Consider the following 17,153-nt stretch of genomic DNA (forward strand, 5'->3'; position numbering starts at 1 on the left):
GCGTTGTGATGCGATCCTCGACCGAGTTATACAGTCATCTGACTGTGCCCAAATGCAGAAGAAATGTTTAGGAAACTTTACGCCAATTACCAATTGTTGAAGCCCTATTTGAAGAATTCTAGTAAATAGTAAAGACGTATATAAAACGGATCCTGGTCTCACTGGTTTGTCGCAGATATTTAAGGTCTCCATACCATCATATCACTTATGGCCCAAGAAGGTGTGATCAGTAAACCGCACACACACTCAGAAGTACCATAACAGGGTGTTTAGGGACCTCAAAGCAAACCTTGCCTCCATGGGTCTCATACAAATGCCTTATATATGTGCTGTATGTAACATGTGCCGTGTGCAGGTTTCCATGTCTACCAGGTGATGTACGGCTGTGAGCTGAGAGATGACGGCTCCATCACAGGATACTATCAGGATGGATATGACGGGAAAGAGTTGCTGGCTCTGGACACACAGACCAGCACATTTGTTGCCACCATGGCGCAGGCGCAGATCACCACACAGAGATGGAACAGTCTGGATGTACATAAGGGAGAGAGATACAATCTTTTTCTGGAGAATTACTGTATCACATTGCTGAAGAAACATGTGGAGGATGGGAGAGAAGATCTGGAGAGGAGAGGTGAGCGCTCAGCACTGCAGATGTGCCATCTGCTTCTGACACATGTCCATAGGCAAGAGGGTAACGGGAGATCTATCACTCTCCCAGCGATCACCTCGTGGTGCAGTTTGTTCAAAAACATGAGTTAAACACAAAATCTTTCTACTAGTTTTTATTTCCAGCATTGGGAACATTGCACACTGTTTTCTAATTCAAAACATGAAGAGAAATTTATATAATTTTTAACTACTTTACAGAAAATATCAAAAAATGAACATTGGGCTCTTCTAAAAAAAATAGCAGTGTCTGCATTTGTCTTTACAAACTCACAATATGTCTTTTTTTTTAGTATTTAGCATTCCTGTGAATCACTAATCTAATATTTAGGTGTTACCCACAGTTTTTTAGAACTGCTTCACATCTACGTTGCATAGAGTCAACCAACTTCTGGCACCTGTCATCTGTTAGTGCAGCCCAGGATGCTTTGACTACATCCCACAATTTTTTGCCATTTGTTGGCTTTGCCTCAGAAACAGCATTTTTATGTCACCCCACAAGTGTTCTATTGGATTAAGGTCCGGGGATTGGGCTGGTCACTCCATAACCTCAATTTTTTTGGGACTGGAACAAAGATTTTGCTTGTTTACTGGTGTGTTTAGGGTCGTTGTCTTGTTGAAACACCCATTTCAAGGGCATATCCTCTTCACTGTAAGGCAACATGACTTCTTCAAGTATTTTAATATACAGTACAGACCAAAAGTTTGGACACACCTTCTCATCCCATCACAATGACTTGACTCAGTGTGAACGCCTGTATATTCACTGATCTATATGTTTAGGGTTCTCATTACTGGGGTGTCCCACGCCTGCTCCATACACGTGCATCCACTGTACATGTATGACAGATATCAGAAAGGGGATAGATGCAGCTTTGGACACATGGGAGCAGTGTACAAATGGGATGTGTGTGCACGTGTGTTTGTATATTACCACAATACTGTGACAGCGATCAGTGTCATTGATGTAGAGAGGATTTTAGAGATCTTCACAGTTTACATCGTTAATGTACAGTAGTGTTAAAAATGGGAATTGGATGTTTCGCCCCCAGCAGTTCGCCCCCAGCAATTCGCCCCCGGGTACATTTCGCCCCCGCACATTTCGTCCCCAGCATTTGGCCCACAAGATGTTTTGCTCCCGCACATTTCACCCCCGCACATATCGCCCCCCGTTCGCCCCCGGATGTTTCGCCCCGAGCAGTTCGCCCCCGGATGTTTCGTGTAGGGTGAGGCCTACTGATTCCAACTATGCCTCACTTGTTTAGTTGCAGTCTGATTCTCTGCTCAGCTTCAAAGTAGAAGTCCTGCCTTTGAGATACAGTGGTCTGCCATATTCATAAGCAGAGTGGTAACCTTGTCCACCAACCATGATTTGCAGGTATCCAGCCATTGTCAATCACAGCCAGAGGACAAGGTTGTCGCATCAAACCCGCATCACTAGATATCAATTTTAGTGTAGAATTTTCTGCTATAAAATAGCTGCAGATTGTCTGCTGCAACTACTTAGTGCATGTGAATGTACCTTAAGGATTCATTAACATGTTTCCTAACCTCTGTGGATTATCCACAACTGTAGATATACAGCTATTCTAGTGTAGATAATTCTACACCAAAATCTCCATTTAGCTCTATGGATTTAGGTGCAGGTTTTAGTGCAGAATTTTAGCCCCTTGTCTGAATGGCTAGAATCTTCGAAACGTCCGGGGGCGAAACGTGCGGGTGCGAAATGGGCGGGGGCAAATCTTACTGGGGGCAAAATGATAGGGGCAAAATGTGCGGGGGGCGAAATGTACCTGGGGGCGAACTGATGGGGGCGAACTGCTGGGGGTGAACTGCTGGGGGCGAAACTTCCTATAACCGTTAAAAATAATAGCAGTCCAATATGACTAACCAGATTAATCACTGTTTTTGGTATAGATTATATTAGCACATGTCAAACATTTCATGAGTTGGTGCAGCAGATTCTAAGAAAACCACCAGACTCCGCATTCATGATCTTCAGGTTTTTGAGTCTATGTATTTGAATAATTAATTGTACGGGGTGTGTTCAAATTAATAGCAGTGTGGAGGTCAATCAGTGAGGTTAATCATTCTGTGAAGAAACAGGTGTGAATCAGGGGGCCCTTATTTAAGGGTGAAGCCAGCACATGTTGTACACGCATTTCTCCTTGAAAGCCTGAGAAATATGGTTTGTTTGAGACATTGTTCAGAAGAGCAGCGTACTTTGATTAAAAAGTTGATTGGAGAAGGTAAAACTTAAAGAGAAGGGCAGACAATCATCGGCTGTTCAGCTATAATGATCTCCAGTGCTTTAAAATGGAAAGCAAAACCAGAGAGAGGTGGAAGAAAACGGAAGACTATCATTTGAATGGATGGAAGAATAGCTTGATTGGCAAAGGGTCAGCCAATGATCAGCTCCAGGATGATCACAGACAGTCTCCAGTTACCTGTGAGGACTGTGACAGTTAGAAGATGCCTGTGTGAAGCTAATCTCTTAGCAAGAAGTCCCCGCAAAGTTCCACTGATAAAAAAAAGACATCTACTGAGGCAAACACAATTTGAGAAAGAACACATCAACTGGCCTAAAGAGAAATGGAGAAACATTTTGTGGACTGATGAAAGTAAAATTGTTCTTTTTGGGTCCAAGGGCTTCATCAGACGACCCCCAAACTCTGCATTCAGCCACAGTACACCCTGTAGACAGTGAAGCATGGTGGTGAAGCATCATGATATGGGCATGTTTCTCTTACTATGCTGCCGGACCTATTTACCGCATACCAGGGATCATGGACCAGTTTGCATACAGTACAGACCAAAAGTTTGGACACACCTTCTCATTTAAAGATTTTTCTGTATTTTCATGACTATGAAAATTGTACATTCACAATGAAGGCATCAAAACTATGAATTAACACATGTGGAATTATATATTTAACAAAAAAAGTGTGAAACAACTGAAAATATGTCTTATATTCTAGGTTCTTCAAAGTCGCCATCTTTTGCTTTGATGACTGCTTTGCACACTCTTGGCATTCTCTTGATGAGCTTCAAGAAGTAGTCACTGGAAATGGTCTTCACTTCACAGGTGTGCCCTGACAGGTTTAATAAGTGGGATTTCTTGCCTTATAAATGGGGTTGGGACCATCAGTTGTGTTGTGCAGAAGTCTGGTGGATAGTCCTACTGATAGTCCAGCTGATAGTCCTACTGAATAGACTGTTAGAATTTGTATTATGGCAAGAAAAAAGCAGCTAAGTAAAGAAAAACGAGTGGCCATCATTACTTTAAGTAATGAAGGTCAGTCAGTGCGAATAATTGGGAAAACTTTGAAAATGTCTCCAAGTGCAGTTGCAAAAACCATCAAGCGCTACAAAGAAACTAGCTCACATGAGGACCACCCTAGGAAAGGAAGACCAAGAGTCACCCCTGCTTCTGAGGATAAGTTTATCCGAGTCACCAGCCTCAGAAATCGCAGGTTAACAGCAGCTCAGATTAGAGACCAGGTCAATGCCACACAGAGTTCTAGCAGCAGACACATCTCTTCAACAACTGTTAAGAGGAGACTTTGTGCAGCAGGCCTTCATGGTAAAATAGCTGTTAGGAAACCACTGCTAAGGACAGGCAACAAGCAGAAGAGACTTGTTTGGGCTAAAGAACACAAGGAATGGACATTAGACCAGTGGAAATCTGTGCTTTGGTCTGATGAGTCCAAATTTGAGATCTTTGGTTCCAATCACCGTGTCTTTGTGCGACGCAGAAAAGGTGAACGGATGGACTCTACATGCCTGGTTCCCACCGTGAAGCATGGAGGAGGAGGTGTGATGGTGTGGGGGTGCTTTGCTGGTGACACTGTTGGGGATATATTCAAAATTGAAGGCATACTGAACCAGCATGGCTACCACAGCATCTTGCAGCGGCATGCTATTCCATCCGGTTTGCATTTAGCTGGACCATCATTTATTTTTCAACAGGACAATGATCCCAAACACACCTCCAGGCTGTGTAAGGGCTATTTGACCAAAAAGGAGAGTGATGGGGTGCTACACCAGATGACCTGGCCTCCACAGTCACCAGACCTGAACCCAATCGAGATGGTTTGGGGTCAGCTGGACCGCAGAGTGAAGGCAAAAGGGCCAACAAGTGCTAAGCATCTCTGGGAACTCCTTCAAGCTTGTTGGAAGACCATTTCCGGTGAATACCTCTTGAAGCTCATCAAGAGAATGCCAAGAGTGTGCAAAGCAGTCATCAAGGCAAAAAGTGGCTACTTTGAAGAACCTAGAATATAAGACATATTTTCAGTTGTTTCACACTTTTTTGTAAAGTATATAATTACACATGTGTTAATTCATAGTTTTGATGCCTTCAGTGTGAATGTACAATTTACATAGTCATGAAAATACAGAAAAATCTTTAAATGAGAAGGTGTGTCCAAACTTTTGGTCTGTACTGTATGCAAACTGGTCCATGATCCCTGGTATGCGGTAAATAGGTCCGGCAGCATAGTAAGAGAAACATGCCCATATCATGATGCTTCACCACCAAGCTTCACTGTCTTCAGGGTGTACTGTGGCTGAATGTAGAGTTTGGGGGTCGTCTGATGAACTGTCTGCAGCCCTTGGACCCAAAAAGAACAATTTTACTTTCATCAGTCCACAAAATGTTTATCCATTTCTCTTTAGGCCAGCTGATGTGTTCTTTGGCAAATTGTGTTTGCTTCAGTGCATGTCTTTTTTTTAACAGTGGAACTTTGCGGGGACTTTTTGCTAAGAGATTAGCTTCACACAGGCGTCTTCTAACTGTCACAGTCCTCACAGGTAGGAGCTGATCATTGGCTAAGCCTTTGCCATTCTGGCTATTCTTCCACCCATTCAAATGGTAGTCTTCCGTTTTCTACCACGTCTCTCTGGTTTTGCTTTCCATTATAAAGTATTGGAGATCATATTAGCTGAACAGCCGATCATTGTCTGCACTTCTTTATAAGTTTTACCCTCTCCAATCAACTTTATAATCAAAGTACGCTGTTCTTCTGAACAATGTCTCAAACAAACCATATTTTTCAGGCTTTCAAGGAGAAATGCGTGTACAACATGTGCTGGCTTCACCCTTAAATAAGGGCCCCCTGATTCACACCTGTTTCTTCACAGAATGATTGACCTCACTGATTGACCTTCACACTACTATTAATTTGAACTCACCCAGTACAATTAATTATTCAAATACACAGACTCAAAAACCTGCAGATCATGAATGCGGAGTCTGGTGGTTTTCTTAGAATCTACTGCACCAACTGATAAAATTGTTTGACATTTGGTGATATAATCTATACCAAAAACAGTGATTAATCTGGTTAGTCATATTGGACTGCTATTATTTTTAACACTACTGTACATTAACGATGTAAACTGTGAAGATCTCCAAAATCCTCCCTACATCAATGACACTGATCACTGTCACAGTATTGTGGTGATATACAAACACACGTGCACACACATCCCATTTGTACACTGCTCCCATGAGTCCAAAGCTGCATCTATCCCCTTTCTGATATCTGTCATACATGTACAGTGGATGCACGTGTATGGAGCAGGCGTGGGACACCCCAGTAATGAGAACCCTCCACATATAGATCAGTGAATAGACAGGCGTTCACACTGAGTCAAGTCATTGTGATGGGATGTTAGTTAGAAATAGACCATCATGTCTGCAGATTGTGGGCAGGACTGGGCAAATGTGCAGCTTCATGTGCTCGTCTAGCTCACACACGTGCAATATCAGACTGGTGCACGCTGCGGTATTGTGCGCACAGACTGGAAATCCGCTCATGTGAACGTAGCTTTCTAAAAAAGTACAGGGGGCTCTGCTGATTGTACAGACCACCAAAGAGGAGGACAGGTCAGATCTGTGCTGCACGGACTCCATTTCTCTCTTCTTCCCTCTCAGTTCGGCCCCAGGTGAAGGTGTCAGGTCAGGAGAAAGGAGACACCATGAAGCTTCACTGCCAGGTGTACGGATTTCACCCCCGAGCTGTGGATGTGAAGTGGATGAACGGGGAGGACGAGGTTCACTTATATGAGACCACACGCGTCCTCCCCAATCCTGACGGCACCTATCAGATCAGGGTCAGCGCGGAAGTGACCCCCAAAGAGGGCGACAAACACTCCTGTAAGGTGGATCACAGCAGCCTGGAGGAGCCACTCCTTGTACAATGGGGTGAGTAGTGTCCGTACAGGGCAGATAACTCATCAACATAGGCTGACGTTTCCAATTTTAGGAGGATTGACTGATGACACTAGACTTATGTCATCACTATAGAGGAGAATGATGTGAGTGATACATGAGATAGAGATGTAGATGTACATGTATGTAATACTATACACTATACATACATCATCACCACAGAGGAGACTAATATGAGAGACACATAAGATAGAGAGGTAGATGTACCTGTATGTAATACTATATACTACACATACATCATCACCACAGAGGAGACTAATGTGAGTGACACATGAGATAGAGATGTACATGTATGTAATACTATATACTACACATACATCATCACCACAGAGGAGACTAATGTGAGTGACACATAAGATAGAGATGTAGATGTATGTAATACTATACACTACACATACGTCATCACCACAGAGGAGACTAATGTGAGTGACACATGATATAGAGATGTACATGTATGTAATACTATATACTACACATACATCATCACCACAGGGGAGACTAATGTGAGTGACACATAAGATAGAGATGTAGATGTACATGTATGTAATACTATACACTACACATACGTCATCACCACAGAGAAGACTAATGTGAGTGACACATAAGATAGAGATGTAGATGTATATGTATGTAATACTATACACTACACATACATCATCACCACAGAGGAGACTGATGTGAGTGACACATAAGATAGAGATGTAGATGTATATGCATGTAATACTATACACTACACATACTTCATCACAGAGGAGACTAATGTGAGTGACACATAAGATAGAGAGGTACATGTACATGTATGTAATACTATATACTACACATACATCATCACCACAGAGGAGACTAATGTGAGTGACACATGAGATAGAGATGTACATGTATGTAATACTATATACTACACATACATCATCACCACAGAGGAGACTAATGTGAGTGACACATAAGATAGAGATGTAGATGTATGTAATACTATACACTACACATACATCATCACCACAGAGGAGACTAATGTGAGTGACACATGAGATAGAGATGTACATGTATGTAATACTATATACTACACATACATCATCACCACAGGGGAGACTAATGTGAATGATACATAAGATAGAGATGTAGCTGTAAATGTATGTAATACTATACACTACACATACGTCATCACCACAGAGGAGACTGATGTGAGTGACACATGAGATAGAGATGTAGATGTACATGTATGTAATACTATACACTACACATACGTCATCACCACAGAGGAGACTGATGTGAGTGATACATGACGTTCTCAGTATAATCTGTAGCTTTTATTTGCCTTTCTGTTTTCTACGCAGAACCACAAACCTCCACTGTCTGGGTCATAGCTGTGGCCATCATTGTGGGGGTCGTCATTCTCGGCATTGTTGGATTTCTCCTATATAAATGTAAGTTTTGTGTTCCGCATATATTTATGTATATATCATATTATTATTAACCCATGAATGTGCTAATAAAAGGTTCATTTCATCGGATGTGTTGCCTCATGCTCCATATTTGTCGCTGACTGTTGGATCCAATCCTCAAAAGTGTCAGCTCCTCTTTCACTTTGCCAGTGCTCCTGCATTTCCTTTAGTTAAACATATATATATATGTACATTTGTATATTACAAAATGACCTCTGATAATAGCGTCAGGCTGCATTCAATTGCGTATTTGCTCTGTTTAGCATATACACCATAAAAGCTCCCAACAAACACACTGAAAGTGTTCATAGGGGTCCATTAGTTACTCAAACGCAAAAAGAGGGTCCTTATGGCCACTGTCTGGCAGTATACATATAGCGCAGAAAGAAGAGTATTGAATAGTGTCATAGACAATGCCACTCCATTCATCAGTGCGCAGTATAAAACGTGATGGGCAATGGATACCACTGTATGGCATTGCCCACAAGTACGGTATATATACTGTATATATACAGTACAGACCAAAAGTTTGGACACACCTTCTCATTTAAAGATTTTTCTGTATTTTGATGACTATGAAAATTGTACATTCACACTGAAGGCATCAAAACCATGAATTAACACATGTGGAATTATATACTTTACAAAAAAGTGTGAAACAACTGAAAATATGTCTTATATTCTAGGTTCTTCAAAGTCGCCATCTTTTGCTTTGATGACGGCTTTGCACACTCTTGGCATTCTCTTGATGAGCTTCAAGAGGTAGTCACCGGAAATGGTCTTCCAACAATCTTGAAGGAGTTCCCAGAGATGCTTAGCACTTGTTGGCCCTTTTGCCTTCACTCTGCGGTCCAGCTCACCCCAAACCATCTCGATTGGGTTCAGGTCTGGTGACTGTGGAGGCCAGGTCATCTGGCGTAGCACCCCATCACTCTCCTTCTTGGTCAAATAGCCCTTACACAGCCTGGAGGTGTGTTTGGGGTCATTGTCCTGTTGAAAAATAAATGATGGTCCAACTAAACGCAAACCGGATGGAATAGCATGCCGCTGCGAGATGCTGTGGTAGCCATGCTGGTTCAGTATGCCTTCAATTTTGAATAAATCCCCAACAGTGTCACCAGCAAAGCACCCCCACACCATCACACCTCCTCCTCCATGCATCACGGTGGGACCCAGGCATGTAGAGTCCATCCGTTCGCCTTTTTTGCGTCGCACAAAGACACGGTGGTCGGATCCAAAGATCTCAAATTTGGACACATCAGACCAAAGGACAGATTTCCACTGGTCTAATGTCCATTCCTTGTGTTCTTTAGCCCAAACAAGTCTCTTCTGCTTGTTGCCCGTCCTTAGCAGTGGTTTCCTAGCAGCTATTTTACCATGAAGGCCTGCTGCACAAAGTCTCCTCTTAACAGTTGTTGTAGAGATGTGTCTGCTGCTAGAACTCTGTGTGACATTGACCTGGTCTCTAATCTGAGCTGCTGTTAACCTGCGATTTCTGAGGCTGATGATTCAGATAACCTTATCCTCAGAAGTAGAGGTGACTCTTGGTCTTCCTTTCCTGGGGTGGTCCTCATGTGAGCCAGTTTCTTTGTAGCGCTTGATGGTTTTTGCAACTGCACTTGGGGACACTTTCAAACTTTTCCCAATTTTTCGCACTGACTGACCTTCATTTCTTAAAGTAATGATGGCCACTCGTTTTTCTTTACTTAGCTGCTTTTTTCTTGCTATAATACAAATTCTAACTGTCTCTTCAGTAGGACTATCAGCTGTGTATTCACCAGACTTCTGCACAACACAACTGATGGTCCCAACCCCATTTATAAGGCAAGAAATCCCACTTATTAAACCTGACAGGGCACACCTGTGAAGTGAAAACCATTTCCGGTGACTACCTCTTGACGCTCATCAAGAGAATGCCAAGAGTGTGCAAAGCAGTCATCAAAGCAAAAGGTGGCTACTTTGAAGAACCTAGAATATAAGACATATTTTCAGTTGTTTCACACTTTTTTGTTAAGTATATAATTCCACATGTGTTAATTCATAGTTTTGATGCCTTCAGTGTGAATGTACAATTTTCATAGTCATGAAAATACAGAAAAATCTTTAAATGAGAAGGTGTGTCCAAACTTTTGGTCTGTACTGTATATGTACTGGTGTACATGACGCGCCCCCTGGGCCAGTGCTGTTTGGGGATTACCCGGAGCCGGATCTGATGGGGGTTGTAGTCTCCGAGTGGCGGCGACCCGGTCCGTGCCCAGGGTGTCAAACTCAGTGTGTGGCAGTCCTACAGATGTTATTAGAGTTCTTTGTGTCGACTACGCCACCCGTTGATTTGCGGTCAAAAGGCCGCCGCTGCAGCAGGGTCCGCTGAGGCTGTTGGTATGTGTGCAGCTTTGGTAGTATAACCCCCAACGGGAGGGGTATAGCCTCAGGGGGTCAGCCGTGGAGGATGGTGGTTGTGAAGGTGCAGCAAGGAGACTCAGAGGCATAAAATGCAGTTCCAGGGTTTTACTTACTGGTGTTGCTCGGGTCACTGTGTACAGCAGTGACCACCCAAGCCGTGCTGCGTCCACCAGGTCCTGGACTCGGTCAACTCCCGGGCAATTCTTGAGTATGGTCCTGAGCTCCTTTCTGACTCTCCCTTCTTCTGGCCGTTCCCACCAGGGATCCACTTTTGGCCGGCTCCCTCGGGTCTCTTGGTGGTCAAGCCTCCTCTGGGCTCCCTGACCCTATGCTTGGTATGCCTTTCTAGTGGATTTGGTGAGGGTCGTGGCAGATCCTGCCCACGACCTCCGGTTCCTGGCTAAGGTGTGCTGTAGCCTCTGCCAGCTTGGGATCCGGTACCCTTTTGCCGACCCTTCACCCTTTTGTCCTTATTCTGGGATCTTGGGGTCCCCTCTGCGCCTCTGGGTCTCTCTTCCTTCTCCTCTGCTCTGCTTCTCAGGCTCTCAGACAGACTGTCTGACTGGCTGACTGACTGACGTCTCACAGACTGACCCTGATCTAAGATGGTTCCCACCTTATATACTCCCTCTATGTGTGAGCTCAGGTGACCAGCACCCAATGAGCTCCTAGCTTTACCCAGGCTGCTCCCCCTATCTGCCCCTACACTACTGGGATGTTCCACCCCCCTCCCACTCCAGCCAGGAACAGACACTGTCGTACCTGCACATTTCTCTAGTGGGAGTACCATCGGTCTGTTCCCCGGAAATGGGATGTGTGTAGTGCATGCAGCTAACTGAGCTCAGTTCCACACTCCATCCTTACCCGGGAGTGGAATACCACACCTCTGGCTTGAGGTGTAATACCCCTGTAGCAGCCGAGTCCTCAGGGTGCTACATACACATTAAACAGAAGCCATAAATATCATCTTACAAAGGCAATTGACCCCTATGAGTAAATAGCTGCCCAGCTACAGTATGTAGCACTAACTGAATAATTAAGGGGAAGGTGCCATGTATTAGTGCAGAGCCGACTGTCAGTGCTGTGAGCGGTGACTGTAATTGCTCCGGGTTCCCGGCTCCCATATGACTAAAATCTGGCGGCTCCCGGGAGAAATAAAGTTCATGTTCTCCCGAGTGCTGCAGTTTAAATATTACGGCACGGCCGAGCCAAGCACATTCACATATAGGGTTAATCTAAATATCTGAAACACCCAATAGTTGTGCATCATAATTAATACTCAACAACAATTAAATTCAAATTAGATGCACCTGGACTGAACAGTATAGGGATGCAATCGCTAATTAACATCAGACAGCAAAAGAAAAGAACAACGAAAAAAAATCCCAAAAGTCAGAGGAAAAGTATAAAACCTCATCTTTATTGAAACTAGTAATAAGAGTTCATATAGTGCAATAGAGCAAGTAGTAACGTAGCGTTCAAGTAGAAAACAAGGGACGTACTGCACATCCAGGGACAATGAATACATTTAAACATCTATCAGATATCTAACCCAAATGTGGGACTTACTATAGAGTGAGCCAGCTACACATTCCCCACACATTGGTGAGGGTTCATACAATATATCAAATGCCAATAGGTACCCAATAACAATGTTGTAAACTCTCAAATTCATATGAATTACCTACTGGAGTCAAGAGATGTGGTCACACTCTCCCTGGGTGGGCGCATGTCCACCCCTACGCGCGTTTCACATATAAGGTTAATCTGCAGGTTTATAGCATTAGAGGACCTAACAGGTTAACGTTAATGTAAATAAATACTATCTCACTACCAGGTAAACTAAGCAGAAGACCACTGGCACAGCCCATCCCTGTGCAGCTCATCGGACAGGTAGCAGCTGACAGTCACAGCTCGCCATCAGCACACTGATTTCATCCACATAACCGACTAAGTACAGCCAGGTCGACACCCTAGTCACATATACAGTGCCATCCCTTATGTTATACAATGTCCTCCCTTATTATTATATACAGTGTTTTTAATTAAAACTTCAGAAAGTGTTGTCCCTTATTATATATTATATCCATTCCTTACTATGAACAGTGTCATCACTTATGATTATGTACAACTTTGTCTCTTATTATGTATAATGTCCTCTTTTGTATATTCAATATAATCATAATCACATATATTGTGTTACTTGGTACAATATGCAGTGTCCTCCCTTATTACTGCATACAGTGTCATTCCAATTTACATACAGTAAAAACATGTTGAGTGTATGTGGCAAATCACCATAAAAGCACAGCCGGATGCATTACATTGTGGTTATTTGTGGAAATAAAAGCTGCTTGAACAATGTAATGATTGTAATGGCCTTTGCTTCTCTTTACGTGGATTTCTGCTAAACAGATCGAGACTGAGACTGAAATTCAGCCCTGGCATTAGAAGGTCCACAAGGCCCATGCTGCCCCCCTTACTTTCGCCAGATGGGGGTCTCTATTACAAATATTGAAAATCAGGATTTACTGTAAAATAAATTTCACCGCTGTATAAAATTAAATAATACTGCAACGCTCTGACTATACAATACCAGCACATAGTGACAGAATAATGGCATCATATTTACTCTTTAAGAGACAGTCCACTCCTTAAGATTTGGCAAGCTGCATGACTTGCCAAAGTTTTACTAACAATGTGTGTTTAATATATTTGTTATGTATATATTTTTGGGATTATTGGAGATTTTCCGGGTATCCTGCGCTGCAGGTATAAATCCAATCGATGAGTCAGATAAAACATGTATAACATTGCGGTTTTAATCTCTATGCATTTTGATGAAACCCAACTTCTTCTCCAGGAGAACCATGAAGATATCACAATTCACAATTTTCAAACTCTAAATGTATTTTCAATTTTGAAGTTATGTTGAGGGTATGTGGAAACTATGTTTTTTTTTCAGGCAGATTCCATCTGGAACCCGTCTGAAAAAGTGGCACAAACCTGCTGCAAAAAAATGAACATTATGCTCTCTTATCCACTTAGTCGAGTACGACTCTCGGTCAGTCTATCGATCATCGCAGTTCTATCCTGCGATGCTTCTTTTAGTTCGCCAATGGCCATTCCCATGTCGCTCTTTATGGTGTTGATCAAGCGATTTCTTATTGCCTACACCTGTTACTTGCCACAGGTGAGTTTGAACGAGCATCACATGCTTGAAACAAAGTTGTTTACCCACAAATTTGGAAAGGTGCAAACAATTTTGTCTGGCCCATGTTTGGGATTTTGTGTGAAATTATTTCCAATTTGCCTTTTTTCTCTGTTTTTTTTTGTGTCCAATACACACAAAGGAAATAAACCTGTGTATAACAAAACATGTGGAATTGCTATCATTTTCTGGGAGAAATATTTCATTTTCTGGAACAATTTCAAGGGCGCCAACACTTTCGGCCATGACTGTATATTGGAAAACCCACAAAAATGATGCAATTTGAAAAACTGCACCCGTCAAAATATTCAATACTGCTGTCAAGAAGTTTAACCCTTCAGGTGCTTTACAGGAAGTAACGCAAAGTGGAATGAAAAAATGAAAAATTATTATTTTTTTTTTACTACAATATTGTTTTAGCCCCAAATTTGTCATTTTCACAAGAGTACCAGGGGAAAATGGACCCCACCATTTACGCAAATACTTTCAAGTGCAGCAATACCCCCAATATGTGCGGAAACTGCCAAAAAAGTTTTTTAAAAAAAGGGGGTGTGGCTCATAGGGTTCTATGGGGGCGTGTCTTTGGACTGCTCTGCATAATTACCTTTTGAGCACCGCCCCTTTGGAAAAGACCAGAAAAATGAGCAAATTGGGTGCACTGAATGAAAAGGCTCAGATCGATGGAACCGTAGGGAGAATTTAAAAAAAGAAAAAAATGGAATATTCAGAGGAGCAACGGGAATAAAATAAGAGCACAAACTGGACAGACCCTTATTAAATAAGAATTTATTTAGGTGCAATCTATAAGTGCATGGGCAGAACTGAGATAAGAAATAATTTGGGTTTATTTATTGTAATTCTGCCATTTTCTGCTGTTATTTTTCATTATAAACTTCTTTTTCTCAGCTTCAGACCTGTCCTGTGACTCTGAGACCTGCGAGACTGTAAGTGAATATCTGGATCTTGATAATAAAGGCTCTGTAATAAAATATTATCGGCCATAGGCTTTTATAGGAACGGTATATATAACTCTGTTTTCTATCATTTTATCTCTAGGTGGAGATAAGGGATTCTGAGACGTTCATTCACAAAAATTCTATACTTAGAAATATTGTAAGGGAATGGTTTACAGGGAAGGTTCAATCACTGCGACCTTCTGATCACCGATCACCATCATCGATGCAGGGGAGGTCACATTATTATTCAGTATTACTGATACAGCATCTGTTACTTTAAATTGTCTTTAACCAGTTCAATACCGCCTCCAGTTTTTCCCCGGTTATGATCAGGAACATTTTCATATTTTTTTCCTACCTGCGGTTTCAAGAGCTCTCAATTTTTTTCTTGATTTGGACTTTCAAATCATTTTTTGTTTGTCTATTTTTCACTTTTTTAATTTTTTTTCAACCACAAAGGGCTAAAATATATTTTATATTGTGTTTCCCTTTTCTGTAGCAATTATTTTATGTATTGGAAACATGTTTTTTCCTATGGAGGAGAGGCTAGAAACAGCAATTTGGACTGAAGGTGCCTTATTTTTTTTATTTATTTTGTTTTTATTTAGTTTTTCTTATTTATTAGGGCTATAAAAGGTCATAAAATATTTTTGGGTGGGCATTAGTGTTCAGCGAACGTGCTCGGATAAGGTGTTATCCAAACACGCTCGAGTCCTAACCACATCAATCTCCCCCCTGATTGATTGGATTGTGGTTGGTGTTTCGCCGCATGTCGCAGCCCAGTATCCAGCGCGCGCTTTCCCTCTTTCTTCTGCTTTCATTGGCTGCAAGCGCGCGCTGGATACTGGGCTGTGACATGCAGCGAAACACCATCGACAACCCAATCAATCAAGGGGGGTGCGTGCAACTGGGTCACGCTTGGGTGATGCAAAGAAGTCCGGAAGTTGACGTGACATCAGTGGCGGCTGCACCGGGGTCAAGTGATGCAGACTGAGCAAGCAGCAATAGCGCCGCTCACAGGCAACATAAGGTATTTACAAAAATACTTATTTAATAAGGTTTAAATCAATGGGCGAATTATACATTGTAGTGGAGCACTTCTTCAATGTTGTGGAGAAGTTTGAAGCAGCTAATAAAAGAAAAAAAATGAAGGAAGATTTTTTGGGCAATTATGTTTTATTTATTCTTGTTTTTTACTAGTAAACTGCAATGTGTTACTGATGCATCTATCTGCTATAGTAGTACTAATAGGTACAGTTTCTATTGGCACAGTATATATGTATTATTAATATTCCATTTAAGTGTTTATTTTGTTACCTGCGATGTAGATACACAGTATTAATATATGGGGCAATGAATATCACCTCTGTAATGCAAGGTCTGCTCTGTCATAAGCTATTCTTCAAATAAAGCTTTTATTCATAGGAAACCAAATCTGTCAGAGTTTCTATATTGACATATAATAAGCTCAACACAGTTAACTCACATTAGAGCACATTACAATTATGAGGGTAAGCTCAAGTACGAACAATATTAGACATTGCACGTAACAAACTAAAACAATAGGAGTGAGGTCCTTGCCCACAAGAGCTTACAATCTATAAGAAGTAACATGTATTGTGACACTGGACACTCCCTCGGAGCAGATTCTGACATCTTCTGTAACCGCTGACGCATTTCAGGTTCACATGTAATTATTAACACAGTAAATACTTTTTACTTTGCATTTGAGTTTCTTATAAACTTCTGGTCTAACAAACACAAAACCCAGCAAAGTTAACGGAAAACAGTTTACTTCTTGTAGGGACGTTTCATATTTTGATGTTTGATTGCTTAGAAAATAAAAAAATAAAAAAAATCACTGTGCGAGTCAAAGCAGAAAAACTGTTTCATCAGTTTATAATTAAAAATATAAAAAAATTGATCAAAAAGTGATCAGAAATAATCCCTTTAGGCGGCATATTTCTAAGTGTTATAATTATTATACCATGTTCTTGGTGCTATTACATTGAAATTAGATTTTTTATTCTCTTGTTGAAGAAACACCATCACTTTTTCTAACATTTGTCATTTTTTGCTTGTATGTTAGATAGAAGAGGGGTGAATCTTTCACAGACGATCGTTTTTCATCTACGTGTTATATCCATGGGTTTCACTGATAGAACACGGACCCATTATAGTCTATGTCACGTGTCCGTTTTATTATCAGCGTCACGGATGAAAAGTAAGAATACAACTCT

The 17,153-nt window shown here is 41.7% G+C and overlaps 1 protein-coding gene across 1 annotated transcript; it reads left to right on the forward strand.

Moving 5' to 3' along the window:
* On the forward strand, positions 1 to 16,060 carry LOC141155254 (class I histocompatibility antigen, F10 alpha chain-like). Its single transcript, XM_073642055.1, has 5 exons — positions 1 to 634; positions 6,608 to 6,877; positions 8,236 to 8,325; positions 14,864 to 14,901; positions 15,014 to 16,060. Exons 1-5 carry the CDS (start codon positions 376 to 378, stop codon positions 15,191 to 15,193), a joined length of 837 nt encoding a protein of 278 aa, XP_073498156.1. The 5' UTR covers positions 1 to 375; the 3' UTR covers positions 15,194 to 16,060.
* The last annotated feature ends 1,093 nt before the right edge of the window (positions 16,061 to 17,153 follow it).

Source organism: Phyllobates terribilis, unplaced genomic scaffold, assembly GCF_046119375.1.
Source record: "Phyllobates terribilis strain yellow unplaced genomic scaffold, ASM4611937v1 Scaffold_7__3_contigs__length_470593459, whole genome shotgun sequence".
NCBI lineage: Eukaryota > Metazoa > Chordata > Amphibia > Anura > Dendrobatidae > Phyllobates > Phyllobates terribilis.

What these genes read in the sequence shown, in the direction of transcription:
- LOC141155254 (XM_073642055.1), top strand. Translation starts at nt 376, where the DNA reads ATGTACGGCTGTGAGCTGAGAGATGACGGCTCCATCACAGGATACTAT. An exon ending in AGAAGATCTGGAGAGGAGAG is followed by an intron (nt 635 to 6,607) that starts GTGAGCGCTCAG and finishes CTTCCCTCTCAG; the next exon opens with TTCGGCCCCAGGTGAAGGTG. An exon ending in GCCACTCCTTGTACAATGGG is followed by an intron (nt 6,878 to 8,235) that starts GTGAGTAGTGTC and finishes TTTTCTACGCAG; the next exon opens with AACCACAAACCTCCACTGTC.